We start from the raw sequence: 19890 nt of genomic DNA, 5'->3' as shown, positions 1-19890 counted from the left end.
TGTAAGTAGATGAGAGGATGGACAAGCTTTGGGCCTACCAAAAGGCACATTTGGTGCTGCTGTGGTGTGCTTCTCCCTCCACTCACTCCTGCATGCCTTGTACTGGACAGACAGAAATTGTCACCATTCATCTGAGGTCACACAGCAGGACAGAAGCAGAAGCACAACTAAAACCTAAGTTGTCTGGCTCCTAGCCCAGAACAGGTTCCCAGGAGATGACGAGAGGTTGAGAAATGCCAAGAGAGAAGAAATGAGGGAAGGGCTGGTTCAGAGATGTGAGATGACATGGAACAGGTGCTCAGGGAGAGCCAGGACAAAATGAGATGATAGCACATCTAGTGCAGGGTAGAGTGTGAAGAAGATGAGATCAGCAAGCAGGAGGATGGCACTGACATGTCAGCTAAATGTCATCAGAGCCAGGACTTTTCCCATGCCTTTCATGCAGGCAGCTGGGAGATGGGGAGGAAACACCAATGGAGATGGGCAGATAAAAGATGCAGCACTACAGGCACCAGGGCTCTCTTCCCAAGTTAACAGGTGATGGTCAAGAGGAAATGGCCTCAAGCTGCCCTAGGGGAGGCTTAGGGTGGACATGAGGAACAATTTCTTTGCTGAAAAGGTAGGCAAGCCCTGGAACAGGCTGCCCAAGGAGGTGGTGGAGTCACCATCCCTGGAGGGGTTCAAAAAATGTGTGGTCATGGCACTTGGGGACATGGTTTAGTGGCCATGGGAGTGTTGGCTTGAGGGTTGGACTTGATGATCTTAAGAGGTCTTTTCCAACCTTTGTGATTCTATACCATGGTGATGTTGGGCTGATGGTTTGGACTTGATGATCTCAGAGGCCTTTTCCAACCCCAAACAATTCCATGAGTCTATGGTTCTATGAAGACAAGTAAGAAGCACACAAGGACAGGTAAGTGAGGAAACTGGAGCCAGCTATGACCTAGGTGTTTGTGCTAGGAGATAGGTGACTCTGGTACAGAGCAGCAGGCACTCAGCAAGAAATTCAGCCACTTCTCAACTTGCCTGGGCACTAGATCTTTGCCAAGCACGACTGCAGTCACAAACTCTTTTGAATACTCCATGGCGTCCTCGCTGGAAGAGAAAGAGGACCAAGAAGAAGCAAACAGTGTTTCACTGGCAAACTGCACTTCATTCCCAACTTGTCAGGGTTGTAAACCCCACAAACCCAAGCTGCTCAAGGCTTCTGGGACCTCCACTTTGGTAAAGAAAAGCCTGATCCTCACTTCCTCTGCCCCCAGCGACGTTATTCCGTGTACGGCTCTGAAAACGCTTGGGAAAGGAAGCACTTCTCCAAGAGTCTGGGAATGGTCAGGACAGCAGAGAGGAGGAAGGTATCTCATAAGACTACTGAGCTCCTCTGACAGCCTTACAAAGACACAGTAGGAGTAAGATGGCCACTTTCTGCAGCAACCTGAGCACCAAGATCAAAGGGAATTAAGGCTCCCAAGCTATGAGCTGGTTGTGCAACCTTCCTAGAAGTCTCTCTGAACCAGACAGAGGCTGTACCATGGACCTAGAGATGATCCTGGGCATGACACACAGTGCAACAAACCTGTGGCAGTCAGAGGCACCTCCTTGAACTCTTGAAACCTCCGAGTTGAGGTAACACAGCAGAGCTTGGAGGGTGTGGCAGTCAGAGGCACCTCCTTGAACTCTGAAACCTCAGAGTTGAGGTAACACAGCAGAGCCTGGAGGCTCAGGAGCAGAAGCTCTCAGCAGAAAGCTGTAAAACTCTCACAAAACATTCTACAGAGCACCTCCTCCAGCCCTGCAGAAGACCAGGGATTATCCTGGTGACAAGTGATGCCAGCATGCAGATTCGTTAGCAGGATGGTTCCAGCCCCTTGGCTGCTGCTGGAACATGATGCAGTAACTATCTCCAGAAGCTTCTGATAACCCAGAGCTGCTTTGGAGTGCCCCCACGCTGTCTGTCAGGACTAGAAAGACCTTCTCTCACCTCCCAGCAATCAAGTGGGATGTTTTTGTTTGGCTGCCATGTAGATAACATGAGCAGCAGGTCTGGTCCAATTTAGAGTGGGAGGAATCCACCATACCCCTCTCTTCAGAGATCTCCAAGGCAGCTACTTTAGAGTCCACCTCTAGCCAAGGGAGAGGAACAGGCACCCAAGCAGCACAACCCTGCTGACCCATTTCAGGCACCCACTTTAGAATGCCAGAAATCACACATCCAGAAGTGCCAGGGGTTTTGTCACCTACAAAAGGAATCCAAACAACAAGATCCAACTGATGGAGACATCTATGCTGGATCCTTTAGATCTCTCCTATCTGTTCAGAGCAGAGGAGGAGAGGACACTGTGCAGAGAGGATAAGGAAACTGCCCCACATTCATCCCCTCAGCTTCCATTTGCCACTGGTCAGGGTGAAATGAGAGCCAGCTATGCACAACTAAGTCACAAACCAGAATATTTAGGAGAGCAGCAACCTGCCTTTAGAACCTAAACTCCAAACTAATACAGAGTAAAGGCTGCCACCCATTCTCAACTCCTACATCCCCCCCCTCTCCATTTTCCTGTGTGCTTCTCAAGGTACAGACTTGTCTTCTCCTGCTCCTCAGAGCATCATAAAGAGGATCAGATCAAGCTACAACTGCTTCCCTTCCTCTTTCTCCCTCACCCCTGGCCCAAAACCTACCTCAGAAGCCCACCTGGAGGAGAATAGGCAAAGCACTTCAGTGAGGGGTACTGAGGACGCAGGAGGAAGGAGAGGATGGCAGCAGTGCCAGCCCCCAGGGAATGCCCAACCACAATCAGACCATAGTGTTTGGTGCCTCTCCCCTGAAAAGAAGCAACAACAACAAATCAAGCAAGAAAGTGACTGAAAGGTTTAAGTCCACAACCCTCCAAATCTGGCCCTTTCAGAGAATTCCAGAATGGGAGTGATCAGAAGTGACCTCTGGAGCAGAACAGGATCCTGCTTATCACGTAGAGGAGACAACCAAACATGGAGCTTTCAGAGTCACCATCCCCTCCCAGCTCTGCAGCACATCAGGGGCAACTTCTCAACAGTAACAGCTCACTGAAGCCAAGTTAGCCTTTATCTGGGGAGAGAATCCCAGACTGGTTTGGGTGGGAAGGGAACTTTCAAGCTTACCTAGTCCAAGCCCCCTGCAGTCAGCAGGGACAGCCCCAACCACAGCAGGTTGCTCAGAGCCCCAAACAACCTGACCTGCAGTGGTGCCAGGGCTGGGGCAGCTCCCACCTCTCTGGGCACCCTGGGACAGGCTCTCACCACCCTCAGGGACAGAAATCTTTCCCTTCTCCCCAGTCTGAATCTCCCTCTGTTAGTTTTAAACCATCAGCCCTTGTCCTGTCCCATCAGACCCTGCTCAAAAGTCTGTCCCCAGCTTTCTTCTCAGCCCTTGAAGCACTGAAAGGCCACCAGAAGGTGTCCCTGGAGCCTTCTCTTCTCCAGGCTGAACAACCTCAACTCTCTCAGCCTGGCACACAGCAGAGGGCTTCCAGCCCTCCCATCACTGCTGTGACCTCCTCCAACCCTGCTCCAACAGGGTGTGCTCCCTGTCTGTGCTGTGCTGGGGACTCCAGAGCTGGCTCAGCACTGCAGGTTGGGTCTCAGCAGAGGAGAGGGAGGAATAAAGCCCCACATAAAGAAGTCAGATGCCTGCACATTTCTCCCTACATGTCCCAGACATCTCCAGGCAGACACTTCAAGGTTGACTGCTGTGACACTCAACTTACAGGGAACCACTGAAGCTTTCATGCTGCTTTTCCTTCTCCCTTGAGCTGTTGCTAATGTCCCCATGGGCACTCTTTGGGCACAGGGAAAGGACAGCTGCCTGCCAGCAGGGAATGAGGCAGCTTAGAATTAACTTCCCTAAAGGGGACAAGACTCTACTCTTAATGATACATAAACCAAGGTAAGCTGCTTCCTAATACCTCTCTTGGGTTCTCTGATGGCTTTCTAGCATGAGAAATGTGCACACTCAGGCAGCCAGTGTGGCATCCTGGTGCCATCCCCAAAGAGAATCTCCATAGAGATGGGATTTCAGTTCTTCTTGATTTGGTTTTAATGCTCCCTCTCCTGCACTGCCACCAAATGGGACTTGGTTCAGCCTGAGTTGAAAACAATCAGCTCTGCAGTACTGGGGGGCTTCAAAATAAAACACTCTTTGGAGAACTGGAGCCAGCTCTGTGAGGAGCAAAGGCTGAGAGCCCTGGGGCTATTGAGCCTGCAGAAGAGCAGCCCCAGAGGGGAGCTGAGCAATGCTCAGCAAGAGCTAAAGGAGCTGTGGGGGGCAAGAGGCTGGGGCCAGACTCTGCTGAGTGGTGCCCAGGGCCAGGCCAAGGGGCAGAGGGCACAAAGTGGAAGCCAGGAGGCTGCAGGTGAAGCTGAGGAGAAAGTTGTTTGATGTGAGGGTGCTGGAGGCCTGGAGCAGGCTGGCCAGAGAGGTTGTGGAGTGTCCTTGTGTGGAGAGCTTGCAACCCCCCCTGGGCATTGTGCTGCTGGGCAAGCTGCTGTGGGTGCCCTGCTTTGGCAGGGGATTGGACTGGCTGAGCTCCAGAGCTCCCTTCCAACCTCAGCCATGCTAGGATCCTGTGTAACTAGTTGCCTGCCTGGCAATCCAGAGGGATAGGAATGGGAGGAAGATGTGAGAAACCAGTACCACAGATTCAGGGCTGTGGAGATTTCCCTCAAGCCAGGAACTTCTGAAACTCTCACCTTCTGCAGAGCCTGCTAGGAGAGAAGCAAACTCAGACTCACCAAATCTCGTCCAAAAGCTTGAGAAAGAACCATTTCTTGCTCCAGTTTCTTCTTGATGTACTCAGCAGACAGCACCATTCCCTGAGGGAAGCACAAAGGCAGAGCAGGACGTGAACAGCTGCACATCAGCACTGATCTCAGCATCGAGCAGACACTGAGCTCCCTCCAGTGCTGCTCAGCTCCCACTGCCACCCAGCATGGGCCAGGGAGGACACTGACTGCACTCCACATTTTGGGAAGAAGCTTCATTAGCACCTGATGTGGATGGGGGAATTGAGTGCACCCTCAGTAAGCTCGCAGATGACACTCAGCTGGGTGGTAGTGTGGATTTGATGGAGGGTTGGAAGGCTCTGCAAAGGGACCTGGTGTGGTTGGAGCCACGGGGGGAGGCCAGAGGGCTGGGTCCTGCACTTGGGTCACAACAACCCCAGGAAGGCTCCAGGCTGGGGGCAGAGTGGCTGGAAAATGCCCAGTGGGAAAGGACCTGAGGGGTTGGTGACAACAGCTGGAGATGAGCCAGGGGGTGCCCAGGTGGCCAAGAAGGCCACCAGCAGCCTGGCCTGGATCAGCAATGGTGTGGCCAGCAGGAGCAGGGCAGGGATTGTCAAGACCTGGCTTGTTCTCAAGTGTTGCCAAGGCCTGTCCCAGGCTGCCCAGGGCAGTGGTGGAGTCCCCATCCCTGGAGGGGTTTCTGAGCTGTGGAGATGTGGTGCTGAGGGCCACGTTTGGTGGTGCCCTGGCAGTGCTGGGTTAAAGCTTGGAATTGATGACCTTGAAGTTCTTTTCCAGCCTGAACCATTCCATGACTCTCTGATCTGTTTGAAACAAGCAGCTAGAAGTTGCTCTTGGTGATGCCCTCACTGCAGTTTAACTCAGGGGTGAGTGAGCCTGAACTCCACAGGCTGAAGGCAGAGTGCTGTGATCCATGGCAAAGAGAAGTCATCCTGCTGCTAATTTGGTGATGAAAGACCTCAAATCATTCCCAGTGCCTGAGCTGCCCCAAACCCAGGGCAGATCATCTCCATGACGCCCCTCCCTGAAAAGAGTTGAGGTACAAAGTGCCCATGCCTGGGCACTGTTTGATCTCAGAGACACGAAGGAACTCCTGGCAAAGCATCTTCAGAGCCCTCAGTATCAAGCACACCATCAAGCCCCAGGTGAGTAGTGAAGGGAAGGAGCAGGAGCAGGTGATTCTGCTGAGCTTGGCTGGCTGTAACGCCACCAAAACCACCATCCAAAAGCAGATGCCAGGAGATAATTTCTTTTTTTGGTGCCTGCTCAGAGCTCCCAGCAGCTCAGCAGCTTCCCTGGTGTTGAGAAGGCTCTTCCTTTGCCACCCTAATGAGAAGTGAACCTCAGACTAACGGAAATTTAGGATTCTATTTTGGAACAGCATGACCTAAATCCATGGAGATGTTCCAAATGGGGGCTGTTAGTCAGCCCTGGAGCTCTACTTTTGATCATTAAAGGAGAACCTAATAAAGGCAGGGATTTTAATATCAGAGACTGAGACAAGCTTACCTACAGATCTCCATTAAGATGGACACTTTCTCCTATACCCCAAAGAATTGAAACTGCCTGGCCTCAAAGTTCAGAGCTCTCATGCAAACAACCAAATATTGGAGCTCTAGGGAAAGCCAAATGGAATTGCACAAAACTGCCTGAGAAACATTAAGGCTGGAAAAAGACCTCTAAGATCATCAAGTCCAACCTTCTAACCAACACCTCCATGACCACTAGACTTCATGAAAGGTGAGTTGTGTGTGTGAAAGCCCTAACGGGGGTCTAGTTGGGGTAGAGCTTCAAAATTGTAGCTGTTAGGGATGGTTCTGTCAAACTGGTGAGAGCTGTTATCACTGCTGAGCTTTGAGGGCTTCCTTCTAGCAGCTACTTCTTGTCATCCTGGTTGGCTTGACACCAGAGATCAGAGTCACTGAATCTCAACATGGGGCAGGGTTGGAAGGGAGCTCTGGAGCTCAGCCAGTCCAAGCCCCCTGCTCCAGCAGGGCACCCACAGCAGCTTGCCCAGCAGCACAATGCCCAGGGGGGGTTGGAAGCTCTCCACACAAGGACACTCCACAACCTCTCTGGCCAGCCTGCTCCAGGCCTCCAGCACCCTCATACCAAACAACTTTCTCCTCAGCTTCACCTGCAACCTCCTGGCTTCCACTTTGTGCCCTCTGCCCCTTGGCCTGTCCCTGGGCACCACTCAGCAGAGTCTGGCCCCAGCCTCTTGCCCCCCACAGCTCCTTTAGCTCTTGCTGAGCATTGCTCAGCTCCCCTCTGGGGCTGCTCTTCTGCAGGCTCACCAGCCCCAGGGCTCTCAGCCTTTGCTGCTCACAGAGCTGCTCCAGGCCCCTCAGCATCTTCAGAACTCAACACAACCACCATCACCATATTACTTTTGCCCTGTACAAGCCCCACAGAATTCAGGAGGGCTCCACACCTTTGCCTAAGGAATCATTATTTCAGTGAATTACTATAAAAAAAATCTGTAGATTTTATTTCAAAAAAAACAGTGAAGTGGGTTTGGGTGGTTGGCTGGTTTTTTTTTTTGCTGTTCATTTCCCCTCCAAACTGTGACAATCTCTCTTTTTTTTCCTTTTTCCTTAGCCATCCCAACCCACAGACCTTAATCCCAAGCTCAGTGTTTTGATCCAAAACAGCTCCAAGGCCTCATCTATATTTTAAGTGTGGCATTTGCAGCAACCCAAGCAATCAAACAGCTTCAGTGGTGGTACTGGTGGAATGATAAGGCAGCTCATGTACACATCAAGAGGTTGCTTTTGTAGGCTGCCTGATGGACTCTGCGTGAAGCTGAGTGCAGATAAGAGGCCACAGCAGCCTGTGGAGGGAACAGGAGGGAACCAGCAAGAGACAACAAACAGCCAGCAAGAGAGAGGGAGCTCCTGCATGGCCAGGCCTCCATACCAGCACAGAGTCAGGGAATCAGAGTGGTTTGGGTTGGAAGAGACCTTTTAAAATCATGGAGTCCAAGCCTTGACTCAGCACTGCCAGGGCACCACCAACCCATGGCCCTCAGCACCACAGCTCCAAAGCTCGGAAACCCCTCCAGGGATGGGGACTGCACCACTGCCCTGGGCAGCCTGGGACAGGTCTTGACTACCCTCAAGAGCAAGAAATTGTTCCTCATGTCCAAACTAAACCTCCCCTGGGGCAGCTTGAGGCTATTTCCTCTTGTCCTGTCACTTCTTCCTTGGCAGAAGAGCCCAACCCCCACCTGGCTCCAGCCTCCTTGCAGGGAGCTGCAGAGAGCCAGAAGGTCTCCCCTCAGCCTCCTTTTCTCCAGGCTCAACACCCCCAGCTCCCTCAGCTGCTCCTCACCATTCCTGTTCTCCAGACCCTTCCCCACCTTTGTTGCCCTTCTCTGGACTTGCTCCAGCTCCTCAATGTCCTTCTTGGAGTGAGAGACCCAAAACTGACCCCAGGATTCCAGCTGTGGCCTCACCACTGCCCACTCCAGGGGGACAATCCCTGCCCTGCTCCTGCTGGCCACACTCTCACAGATCCAGGCCAGGCTGCTGGTGGCCTTTTTGGCGACCTGGGCACCCCCTGGCTCATCTCCAGCTGCTGTCACCAACCTCCCCAGGTCCTTTTTCCCCTAATTAAATGTGTTACCAGGACACTTCATTTCTTTTTGTATTGAAGTTGACTTTTGAACATAAAAAATTCATGCAGCCTGGCAGTTGAAAACTCTCTGATCCCCACCAGCTCCCCTGGGGATGTTCTTGTCTGCAGATGAATATTGATAACATCTCAGGCTGAAGCTTTCTGCTGTCCCAGCAACAATGGGAAAAAGAAAAAAAAAAAAGAAAAAGAAATAACACAGAGGCCAAAGAACAGCTCAGTGGAGAAGAAAGGGAATGAGTTGCTCATGGCTCATCTCAGGCACTGGCAGATGAAGATTTCCAGCAAAAAACTCACAAGGAAAAGCCAACTTCTGCAAGGATCTCTTCCTAGTTTCTTTTCTGCACAGGAAAACCAGAAGGAATCCCCCTTGGCTACCTTTTTGTTCCCTTTTACCTTCTTTTTGCTGCTCACAGTGATTGTGCAGAGTCATTTGGACCTAATGACTCAGTGCAAGAAGTGGTGACACTGTCACTGCAGGAGACAGGAGCTTAGAAGGCATTAAAGAGTCACATGGCTAAAGATCAGTTACGTGCCCTCAGTCATCCAGATCTGGAGTCCTCAGTACAAGAAAGACATAGACCTCTTAGAGCAAGTCCAGAAGGCTTCTAGGGGCTGAGAAGAAAGCTGGGGACAGACTTTTGAGCAGGGCCTGTTGTGACAGGACAAAGGCTGAAGGTTTGAACTGAAAAAGGGAGATTCAGACTGGAAAGAAGGGAGAGAGTTCTGACCCTGAGGGTGGTGAGAGCCTGTCCCAGGGTGCCCAGAGAGGTGGGAGCTGCCCCAGCCCTGGCACCATTGCAGGTCAGGTTGTTTGGGGCTCTGAGAAACCTGCTCTAGTTGCTGACTGCATGGGGCTACCGTAGATGAGTTTTGAAAGTCTTTTCCACCCAAAGGGACTGAAAGGCCACCAGAAGGTCTCCCTAGAGCCTTCTATTCTCCAGCCTAAACAACCCCAACCCTCTCAGCCTGGCCTCACAGCAGAGGGTTTCCAGCCCTCCCGTCACCGCTGTGGCCTCCTCTAGCCCTGCTCCAACAGCTCCATGTCTGTGCTGTGCTCAGGACTCCAGAGCTGCAGGTGGGGTCTCAGCAAAGGGGATAGAGGAGCAGAACCCCCTCCTTTCACCTGCAAGACCACAAACCTCCTCCCCCTGAGCTCAGCCTCTCCAGCAGCTGCTGTGTCCTTCCCAACACACACAACCTCCAGGTTGTCTTTTCCTTTCCCGCTCCGGCAGCTCGTCTTGAGAGGCTGCCAGATTCCTGATAATCTTCAAACTCAGCATGTGTGGCATGATTCTGCTGGACTGGGCCAAGGGTCAGCTCTCCAGTAAATGGATTTTAGTCAGCTCAGTGCTGATCAGTAACACAGACACAGAGCATTAGTCTCAGCTCCCCCCATCCACGTCCTGCCGGCGTCCTTCAATGCGCTCCGACCTGGCCCATCCCTTCGCTGCAGAATTTTAAACATCTCCTCAAGGTGTTGATTACAACTTCTGAGAAGGGTCACTGGATGAAAAACTCATTTGGATGACTCCAACGATTCCCTTCTAAAGTCTCTGCAGATGTTGGGCTCTTACTAATTGAACAGGGTTTAATTAGCAGCCTGACTGTCCTGCTTTACACCCAGGGTTTGACTTTACCATTTCAAAGCCATTTCAATGCAATTATGGACACAGAAACCCAGAGTCCCAGCGTGGGTGTTGGAAGGGAGCTCTGGAGCTCAGCCAGTCCAAGCCCCCTGCTCCAGCAGGACACCCACAGCAGCTTGCCCAGCAGCACAATGCCCAGGGAGGGTTGGAAGCTCTCCACACAAGGACACTCCACAACCTCTCTGGCCAGCCTGCTCCAGGCCTCCAGCACCCTCACACCAAACAACTTTCTCCTCAGCTTCACCTGCAACCTCCTGGCTTCCACTTTGTGCCCTCTGCCCCTTGGCCTGGCCCTGGGCACCACTCAGCAGAGTCTGGCCCCAGCCTCTTGCCCCCCACAGCTCCTTTAGCTCTTGCTGAGCATTGCTCAGCTCCCCTCTGGGGCTGCTCTTCTGCAGGCTCACCAGCCCCAGGGCTCTCAGCCTTTGCTGCTCACAGAGCTGCTCCAGGCCCCTCAGCATCTTCAGAGCCTCCCCTGGACTCTCTCCAGTGGTTCCCAGTCTCTCTTGACCTGGGGAGCCCAGAACTGGACCCAGTGCTCCAGCTGTGGCCTGACTGGGGCAGAGTAGAGGAAGAGGAGACCCTTCCTTGACCTGCTGGCCACACTGTTCTTCATGGCTCCCAGGAGCCCACTGGCCTTCTTGGCCATGAGGGCATATTGTTAGATCATGGGCAATTGCTCCCCAGGTGCAGGACCCTCCACTTGCCCTGGTTGAACTCCTTGAGGTTTCCCTTCCTCACCTCTCCAGCCTGGCCAGGTCTCACGGAATGGCAGCAGAGCCTGATGGGTGCCAACCACTCCTCCCAGTTCTGTACCATCTGCAAACTGGCTGAGGGCTCTAGGTCTGTCCCTTCAATCCAGGTTATTGATGAAGATTTTGAACAAGATTGGACCCAATACAGACCCCCTGGGGAACACCACAAGCTACAGGCCTCTGCCTAGGCTCTGCAGCACTGCTCACAACTCTCTGAGCTCTGCACTTCAGACAGTTCCTAAAAGCCTCCTTACAAAACACCTCAAGCACTTTTTTTTTTGGGAGTGGAAGGTGGGAGGAAGCTGTAATAAAGAAGCCAAACCATGAGGAAAAGAAGTGGTGGAGTTTTGTTTGGATTTGTGATTTCTTTTCCTCACCTTGTGTCCCAGCCACGTTCCATGGTGACCCTCAACTGGAAGGCGCTCTGCATCCCCAGTTAGGTCAGTCAGAGCATCCTGGAAGAAAAGAAAGGAGTCATCACATTTCAGCTAAATCAAACATCAAGTGTGAATCAGGAAGGTCTCAGACTCTCCTGGACGTTTGCCAGGGTGGCCAAGGGTATGTGAGGCCACTGAAGCCCACACTCACTTTTGGAGACAGAGTTCCTCGGATGCTGATGACCACCTTCTTCTTCTCATGGTCCACAGCCACATAGAAAGGGGTTTCATAGACCTGGAAAAGATCCACTCCTGTAACAATCAGGTGAGGCATTCCTGTTGCATTCTTCTCCTGCAGAGAAGGGTGACAGGTTCTGCCTCATGGGGAAACACTCCTCTGAGTGATCTCATCTTGGGCAGCAGCAAATACTTCTGTCCAAGCAGCAGAAGTTGTTGGTGGAGAGAGAAGATGGAAATGCTCTAGAGGCAGAAAAAAAGTTTAAGTTTCTTTCTTTTTACCACTACACTTGGAAGCACCTCAGTCCCATCAGAAGGGGGGCCTTGGGATCACAGACTCATATAGAATGGCTCAGGTTGGAAGGGAGCTCAGGGATACCTACCCCAACCTCCCCACCATGGGCAGGGACACCTATCAACTAGGTTTGGTTGCTCAAGGCATCAACCAACTTGGCCTTAAACCTCTCCAGGGAGGAGGCATCCACAACCCCCCTGGGCAGCTTATTCCAGACTCTCAGCACCTTTGTACTGAAGAACCTTTTCCTAAGATCCAGTCTAACCCTGCTCTCCCTCAGCTTCAAACCATTCCCCCTTGTCCTGTCTCTATACACCCTTATTAAAAATCCCTCTGCAGCCTTCCTGAATGATCCCTTCAGGTACTGGAAGGCAGCTCTGGAGTCTTCTCCAGGCAGAACAACTCCAGCTCCCTTAGCCTATCCTCATGGCAGAGGGGGGTCTCAAATATCAAGGTGGGGTAGGGGGGAGAGTTGCAGAAGCTCCTTACTGCATCGTGACAAGAGGTGTACACGATGTCCACCGAGGTCATGTTCTCATCCAAGAAGTGCCTCCGGATGGCGATGGCATTGCAGCCACAGCAGTTGTCCTCCTCGATGGTGACGCTGGGGGCATAGCGGGGCCGGGACGGGCAGAGACAGCAACACCTGCAGGGGTGAAACAAACAGAGCTTGGAGGAAAAGAGGGCTGGGGAAGGGGCTGGCTTTGTGGTGGAACGCTGCGAGGGAAGGGAGGACAGACGCAGCGAGGCACAAGAGCAGTGACTGCCGCCGCTTGCGGGAGCTGCTGTCCGCAGCAGCACACAGCTCACCAGCAGCGCCGGCAGCAGATGCAATTTTCCTTCCGAGCACCAGAGAGAGCTGCAGGGCAAGCAGTTCCCAAGGAACCAACGCATGGTGAGGCTAGGATCTCCTCAAGGGACCAGAGAAGGGGAGTTCAAGGATCATCCACCCCAATCCCCCTGCTATGGGGCAGGGATGCCTCTCAGCTAGACTCAAGGTCTCATCCACCCTAGCCTTGAACACCCCCAGGGAAGAGGCATCCACAACCTCCCTGGACAGCCTATTCCAGAGTCTCACCACCCTTGGACTGAAGAACCTCTTCCTAACCCTGCTCTCCCTCAGCTTCAAACCATTCCCCCTTGTCCTATCTCTAGATACCCTCACGAAAAGTCCCTCTGCAGCCTTCCTGTAGGATCCCTTCAGGTATTGGAATGTAGCTCTAAGGTCCCCCCAGAGTCTTCTCCTGGACATTGTACTTTCAAGCTCTGTCCTACCACGGCTCTAGCAATTCCAACTCCCCTGCCCTGGGCAAGGCACAAGAAACACGAGGGGTGATGGAGAGCAAAGGGACGAAATACCTCGAACTAGGAAAAAACCAGAAGGGAAAGGCAGAGGAGGAGGCAGAGGGAGGGATGGACACTCACGAGCAGGATCTGGCCAGGCGACAGAGTCCACAGGTGGGCTTCCTCATTAGGTAAATGGGCCAGCCATAGGCAGCCAGGGCAAACAGCATGTAGTAACAGACCTCCTTGTAGCGCTGCATCTCTTGCTGCAAGAGACAAGGGACTCGCTGCACGCCACCTGCTCTTCGGGACACTGAGTCTCCCTCCTCCTCCCAGCACCAAGTTGGTCTCAGCACCACCAGAAAGGCACAGCCACAAGCTGCCTCATCATGGAATCCTTGTTCAGAGATGCTGGGTTGGGGCAATCTTGCAGCAGCACCTCATCAAGGGGGGTGCAGGCGGTTTGCCAAGTGAAGGACTGGCCCAGCAAGCGTGCCCAGAAGAAAAGCCAAGCTTGAGTCACACAGACCAGACCAGACTGTGGCCATTTCCATCCTGAGAGGCAGCCCCAGCTGGGAGAAAGGCTCCAGCTCACACCAGGCAGCTCCCTGCCCTTATCAAGATGCAGATTTGCCTGCTGGGCTCCATGAGCTCTGCTGGTGGCACTTCCATATGGAGCTCTGCATGATGCTCCTGGATGCAGCACTCATACCTTTAGCTTTGGAGACCCCTCACATTGCCATTCCTCATCCATGTGAGAATTCTCCCACTCATGGAGGGCAGAGATGAGGCTTTAAAAGGGGTCTGAAGACAAAAAGCCTAAAAAGCCTCCAGAGAACAAGGGTGGATTCTGTTGTACATTAGTACAGTGGTCAGCCATGGAAACAGACTGCCCAAGGTGGTGGTGGAGTCACCATCCCTGAAGGTGCTCGAGAATCATGTGGCCATGGCATTTGGGGACCTGGTTTAGTGGCCACGGTGGTCACAGGCTCACAGGATACCAGGGGCTGGAAGGGACCTCCAGAGATTGAGTCCAACCCCCCTGCCAGAGCAGGACCACAGAATCCAGCACAGGTCACACAGGAACACATCCAGATGGGGCTGGAAAGTCTCCAGAGAAGGAGACTCCACAACCTCTCTGGGCAGCCTGTTCCAGTGCTCTGTGACCCTCACACTGAAGAAGTTCCTCCTCATGTGGAGGTGGCACCTCCTGTGCTGGAGTTTCTCTCCATTGCCCCTTGTCCTAGCACAGGGTGCAAGTGAGCAGAGCCTGTCCCCTGCCTCCTGACCCCCAGCCCTCAGCTATTGATAGACATTGATCAGATCCCCTCTCAGCCTTCTCTTCTCCAGACTGAACAGCCCCAGGGCTCTCAGCCTCTCCTCATAGGGCAGTGCTCCACTCCCTTCAGCATCCTGGTAGCTTTCTGTTGGACTCCCTCCCTTGAAGTGGTGTTGGGTTGATGGTTGGACTCAATCTTAGAGGTCTCTTCCAACCCAAACAATTCTGTGATTCTATTTCATTTTAATTTCTTTGATTTCATTTTAAATGTCATTTTAAATTTCATTTCACTTGAATTTCTTGGGAGTATTCCAGAGAGGGACAGAAAGGACTAAGAGAAGCCACTGAGAAGAACAATAGAGGCAGGCTATGTGAGGAAGGAGGAGAAGGTTGCAGGACCTCAATCCAGGTACTTACTGCGTTTTTCAGATCCAGATACTTCGTGTTCCTGGTCACTGGCATCCCAGACAGAAAAGCTAAAATGTCATTGTTTGCCTGGAAGTCACAAACACACATCAAAAGTTCTGCCCTGTGACACCAAGACAACATCCACACCTCAAAACAGAAAGCACCTGGGACAAGACTTTCCAGTACCCCAACCAATCTCCTCAACTGGCTCCTATTCTGCTGCTCTTTTTGCTGCCTCACCTGTTCACCACTATCTGAACCCCACCTCTGAGCAGCAAAATAACCCCAAACAGTTTTCTGCTGGGTTGGACAACCCACAGTTGGATTGGGAATGTTTCCCTAGAGTTCCTCCTGCAGCTTTCTCTACCCAGGTGCTAGAGTCTTCTCCACATCACGACTGGAGAAGTGATCTTCCCATGTGCTTACAAGTACCTCCCACCTCTTTCAGGGCCTGTTTGGGGTCAAGAACTAAATCTGGATCTATCACCTGCCTCAAAAAGGCAACAGGTTTCAAGTGTTTGGCTCAGTGTCACTTTAGCTCATTGGGAATCTTGGAAGAAGCTGCTGGAGAAGTTTGGATTTTATTCTTTTTTTCTTTTTTAATTTGACAGCTTAGTGACTGTCAGCAGCCTCATCCTGCAACAGCAGCAAGGTGGGCAGAGTCAGAGAATGGTTTGTGTTGGATGGGACCTCCAAGAGTCATCCAACCCCCCCTGCAGTCAGCAGGGACATCCTCCACTAGCTCAGGTTATTTGCTGAGGCTCACCTTGAATACCTTGCAAGCCTCAACTACCTCCCTGGGCTACCTGTTCCAATGTTCCACTACCCTGATGGTAAAGGGCTTCCTCCTAAAGTTCTCAGCAAGTCAATTAAGAGCAGCAAGATAAGAGAGCCAAGTGAGAGGGCTCCTCACCCACCTACCTCATCCAGCACGGCGCTGCGCTTGGCTCGCTGCCGCTGGCGCAGGAGGACCAGCCCCGCGATGATGTCGGAGGGCACGATGTCAAGGTCTCTGAAGAACTCAGCAAAAAGGTAGGCAATTTCTGAGTAGGCATCCTGCAAAGAGTCCAGGAGAGAAGAGCTGAGGAGGTTGGGTGTGGGGAGCCTCAAAAGAGGACAGGGACACGGCGGGAATGGCCTCGTTTCCGTAGCGCCGTCTCCAACCCATCCAGGAGGTTCCTTCAGGGAACGCAGTGTCTGCTCTGATGGTCTTCGTGGGGTTTATTTTAGCACAGGCACATTTGCAGGCTTCAGCTGAGACTGAATTTGTGCTGTGATGGGAGTTTGTGTGGGCAAGCAGAGCACCTTGCCATCAAAAGGGAGGGAGAAGCAATGCTCTCATCTCTAAGTTGGAAATACAGCAGAGGAAGTAAGATGAGAACCAAGCAAATCCCAGTCCAAGGTGATCTCAGAGTTGCCTTTTCTCCTCAAAACCAATTTCGTAGAGTCATAGAACTGTTTGGGTTGGAAAAGCCCTCTAGGATCATCCAGTCCAACTGTCGACACAACACCACCATGGCCACTAAACTATGTCCCCAAGTGCCATGGCCACATGTATCTTGAACACCTCCAGGGATGGGGACTCCACCACATCTCCCTGGGCAGCCTGTTCCAGTGCCTGATCACTCTTGCAGCAATGAAATTGTTCCTCATGTCCAACCTAAACCTTCTCTGGGCCAACTTGAGGCAATTTCCTCTTGTTCTGGCACTTATGCCCTGGGAGAACAGACCAAGTCCCACCTGGCTCCAGCCTCCTTGCAGGGAGTTGCAGAGAAGCAGAAGGTCTCCCTTTAGCCTTCTCCAGGCTCAACCCCCCAGCTCCCTCAGCTGCTCCTCACCAGCCCTGTTTTCCAGACTATTCCCCAGTTGTGTTGCCCTTCTCCAGACCTGCTCCAGCCCTTCAAAGTCCTTCTTGGAGTGAGGGGCCCAGAGCTGACCCCAGGATGTCAGGTGTGGCCTCAGCAGTGCCCAGTCTGGGGGGACCATTCCTTCCCTGCTCCTGCTGACCCCACTCTGGCTGATCCAGGCCAACTGAACCAAGGCTGTTCTGGGGGATTCTGATTTTGTGGTGTTTAACAGTTTATTTTACCTCTGCTCTGGGATCATTTTATCCATAACTCAACCCAGACCTCACCACCCCAGGCAAAGCACAGAGAAGGTGACAGCTCTGAAGCCAGCCCCGATTGATCTCCACAGCTGCTTTGTTGTTCACCATCCTGCTCTTTGCTATGGGCTTTGGAAGAGTCAGTTGCAACAAGCAGGTGTTAGGCATGGCAGCTCTTGGTGCTGAAAGAGCTGAGCAACTTACCAAGCTCATACAAACACTGAGGTTGGAAAAGACCTTCAAAACCATCAAAGTCCAATTGTTCATCTTGGACTACATCCAAACAAAAGGGGCTGAGAAGGAGAACCTGGAGAAAGACCTGAGTCATTAAACACAGAGTTCCCAGAAGAGGTGACCAAACCCCCCCAAACAAACCCCAAACAAGGCATAAGGGACAGAAGTGACCTGAGAGGGGCAAGCAAAGGCTCTGAAGCAGAGTGACCAAGATATTTTTGCTTTGGATCACAAAAGAGCCCACAAGACCTTATGGGGAAATGGTTTGGGAGGTTGGAAGTAGGCTGGACTGTGAGTCTGGCAAACTTAAAGACTCAGGTGATCCAGAGGTTGGATCAACAAGGCCTGAGCAAGAGCAGCAGCACCCCAAGGGTCAGCATTTTGACTTCTGCCATCCATGACCTTTGTACAAGGTCTGTCACAGCCTTACCCTGACCTTTTAGCCCATGTTTTCACAGCATCCTTTACTCAGCACCCAAAGACCAGGCAACTGCAGCTTTGCCTGCAGAGAAAGGCTGAGCTGTGCACTTGAAGAAGGGTTGATCTTCAGGCCAAGATCTCTCCATCTCTCTTCTTTGATGGGTAAAAAAAAAAAAAAAAAATACAAAACCCCTGCAAATCCTTTCCTTCAGCAGCAGTGACCTACATTTCTTTATCACTGACAAACTCCTGGAGTGCAAGATGACTTCCTATCATTTGTCACTTGCCTACCCAAAAGCCAGTTAAATCACCATTAAGAATGGGATTTGAGATGCCAACTGTGTGAGGTTTCCATGCCAGCTGTGCCACTGAAGAGCAAATGGACCAGCATTAACCTCTCCAATGTTTCAGTTGCAGTATCCTTGAAGTGCTGACCCCATAAATCTTAAAGCAGTTCCTCTAAGCAGACAAGGAATGCAAACAGCCTCCAAGTCAGGTAGGACCAGAATCCATCAACCCCAAGTGACAGTGACAACCCTTCACAGTCTGATCAAAGGAAAAAGCCAAGTTCAACCTGGGCTAGTGGGAGGTGTCCCTGCCCAAGGCAGGGGGGTTGGAACCAGATGATCTTTAAGGTCCCTTCCAACCCAACCCATTCTGTGATTCTATGAACCTGTATGTTCTGCTCCAGAAGAAGAGCTTTCCTGGACCACCTGGAAGTGGATTAATTGTGGTGTTCTTCCACATATCCTAAATTAGAAGAGGGTTGATTTGGACTGGAGATTAGGAAGAAATTCTTGACAGTGAGGGTGGAGAGATACTGCAACAGGTTGCCCAGGGAGGTCATGGATGCTTCCTCTCTGGAGCTGTTCAATATCAGGTTGGATGAGGCCTTGAAGAACCTGGGCTAGTGGAGAGATGTCCCTGCCCATGGTGGTGAGGTTGGAACTGGATGATCTTTAAGGTCCCTTCCAACCCAACCCATTCTGTGATTCTATGGGTATGGAGCTGGTAGATCTGGTGGAGACTTAACACTTCAGAATTCACTCCAGCCCCTAAGAGCAGATTCCTGCCCCAAAGCCATATCCACTCTGCAGCATTATTTTCCACCCAGAAGATGACAATCATCTGCTAGAACACTTTTTTTCCTCCCCATGAAGGCTTGGAGAGACAGGGATGATGGATTCATTTCTGCTCCCTTACACAGACATTCATTCCACAGCCTGTCACACTAGGACACACAAAGTCAGAGCTTGTTTCTGCAGAAGAAAAAAAGAGGCTGGAAATTGCTCCAGCTGAATGTAAAAATGGAAATTCCATAGCAGAAGGAATTTGGGAGAGCTGGTATCTGGCTGCTTTTCTCCTGAACTCAAACATAAGAGTAGGAACAGAGCTGCTGGAGAGTGAAGGTTGTTAAAAGAAGGGGAAAAAAAAACCAAAACACCCTGACATGAAGTGAAATATTTTGCATTCCTGAATAAATCAGAATTGTTCAGAAATCAGGTCACTGGGAGGCCTCTCAGGGCTCTTCAGCAAAGCTGCAGAACCCATCCTCCACCCTCAGGACCAGCACCTCCAGGTACCTGGGTGAGGTGACCTGGTTGTGCTGTCATTGGAAGCGAAGATGCCTGTGGCCTGGTGGCACAGGCAAGCAGATGAGCAGTAAATAACCCCTAAGGAAATCATAGACTCATGGCATGGAGGGGGTTGGAAGGGAGTTCTGGAGCTCAGCCAGTCCAAGCCCCCTGCTCCAGCAGGGCACCCACAGCAGCTTGCCCAGCAGCACAATGCCCAGGGGGGGTTGGAAGCTCTCCACACAAGGACACTCCACAACCTCTCTGGGCAGCCTGCTCCAAGCCTCCAGCAGACTCACAGATAGAAAAAATGCTGCTGTTGGAGCTGCTGAGACACAAAGCTTGTTTGGCTTCAGTTTTCCAGATGGATTGTCCTAAGCAGCTCTAGGAGATGATCTCTGAGAGCCACCAGTCCTGGGTATGAGGTCTCAGTGGGACAGCAGGTCAAGGCTGGGACACTGTCTGGGAACATGGTGGTATTTTATTCAGTCCTGCAGGAGCAAGTCACTGGGAGGGTGAGAAGGCCAGAACGTGTTTTTGGGTTCCTGCAGAACAGCAAAGGCCTTTGTCCTGTAGTGACTCAGTTCAAGAGAGACTGGGAACTGCTGGAGAGAGTCCAGGGGAGGCTCTGAAGATGCTGAGGGGCCTGGAGCAGCTCTGTGAGCAGCAAAGGCTGAGAGCCCTGGGGCTGGTGAGCCTGCAGAAGAGCAGCCCCAGAGGGGAGCTGAGCAATGCTCAGCAAGAGCTAAAGGAGCTGTGGGGGGCAAGAGGCTGGGGCCAGACTCTGCTGAGTGGTGCCCAGGGCCAGGCCAAGGGGCAGAGGGCACAAAGTGGAAGCCAGGAGGCTGCAGGTGAAGCTGAG

General features: G+C 52.0%; 1 protein-coding gene across 1 annotated transcript in view; it reads right to left on the bottom strand.

Annotated features, from left to right (window-relative positions):
- DAGLA (diacylglycerol lipase alpha) overlaps positions 1-19890 on the bottom strand; it is a 41594-nt gene that overhangs the window by 6742 nt on the left and 14962 nt on the right. Inside the window, exons 6-14 of the mRNA XM_054390645.1 lie at positions 15618-15752; positions 14706-14783; positions 13151-13275; positions 12215-12371; positions 11405-11488; positions 11194-11271; positions 4765-4845; positions 2677-2819; positions 1027-1095 (exon numbers count right to left, since the gene is read on the bottom strand). Of these exons, the coding sequence (XP_054246620.1) occupies positions 1027-1095; positions 2677-2819; positions 4765-4845; positions 11194-11271; positions 11405-11488; positions 12215-12371; positions 13151-13275; positions 14706-14783; positions 15618-15752 (950 nt within the window). The remainder of the gene's footprint in view (positions 1-1026; positions 1096-2676; positions 2820-4764; positions 4846-11193; positions 11272-11404; positions 11489-12214; positions 12372-13150; positions 13276-14705; positions 14784-15617; positions 15753-19890) is intronic.

The sequence above is a fragment of the Indicator indicator genome, chromosome 21, assembly GCF_027791375.1.
Source record: "Indicator indicator isolate 239-I01 chromosome 21, UM_Iind_1.1, whole genome shotgun sequence".
In the NCBI taxonomy this organism is placed as follows: domain Eukaryota; kingdom Metazoa; phylum Chordata; class Aves; order Piciformes; family Indicatoridae; genus Indicator; species Indicator indicator.
The sequence above is the reverse complement of the archived record's forward strand: the minus strand, read 5'-3'. Positions and strand labels throughout refer to the sequence as shown.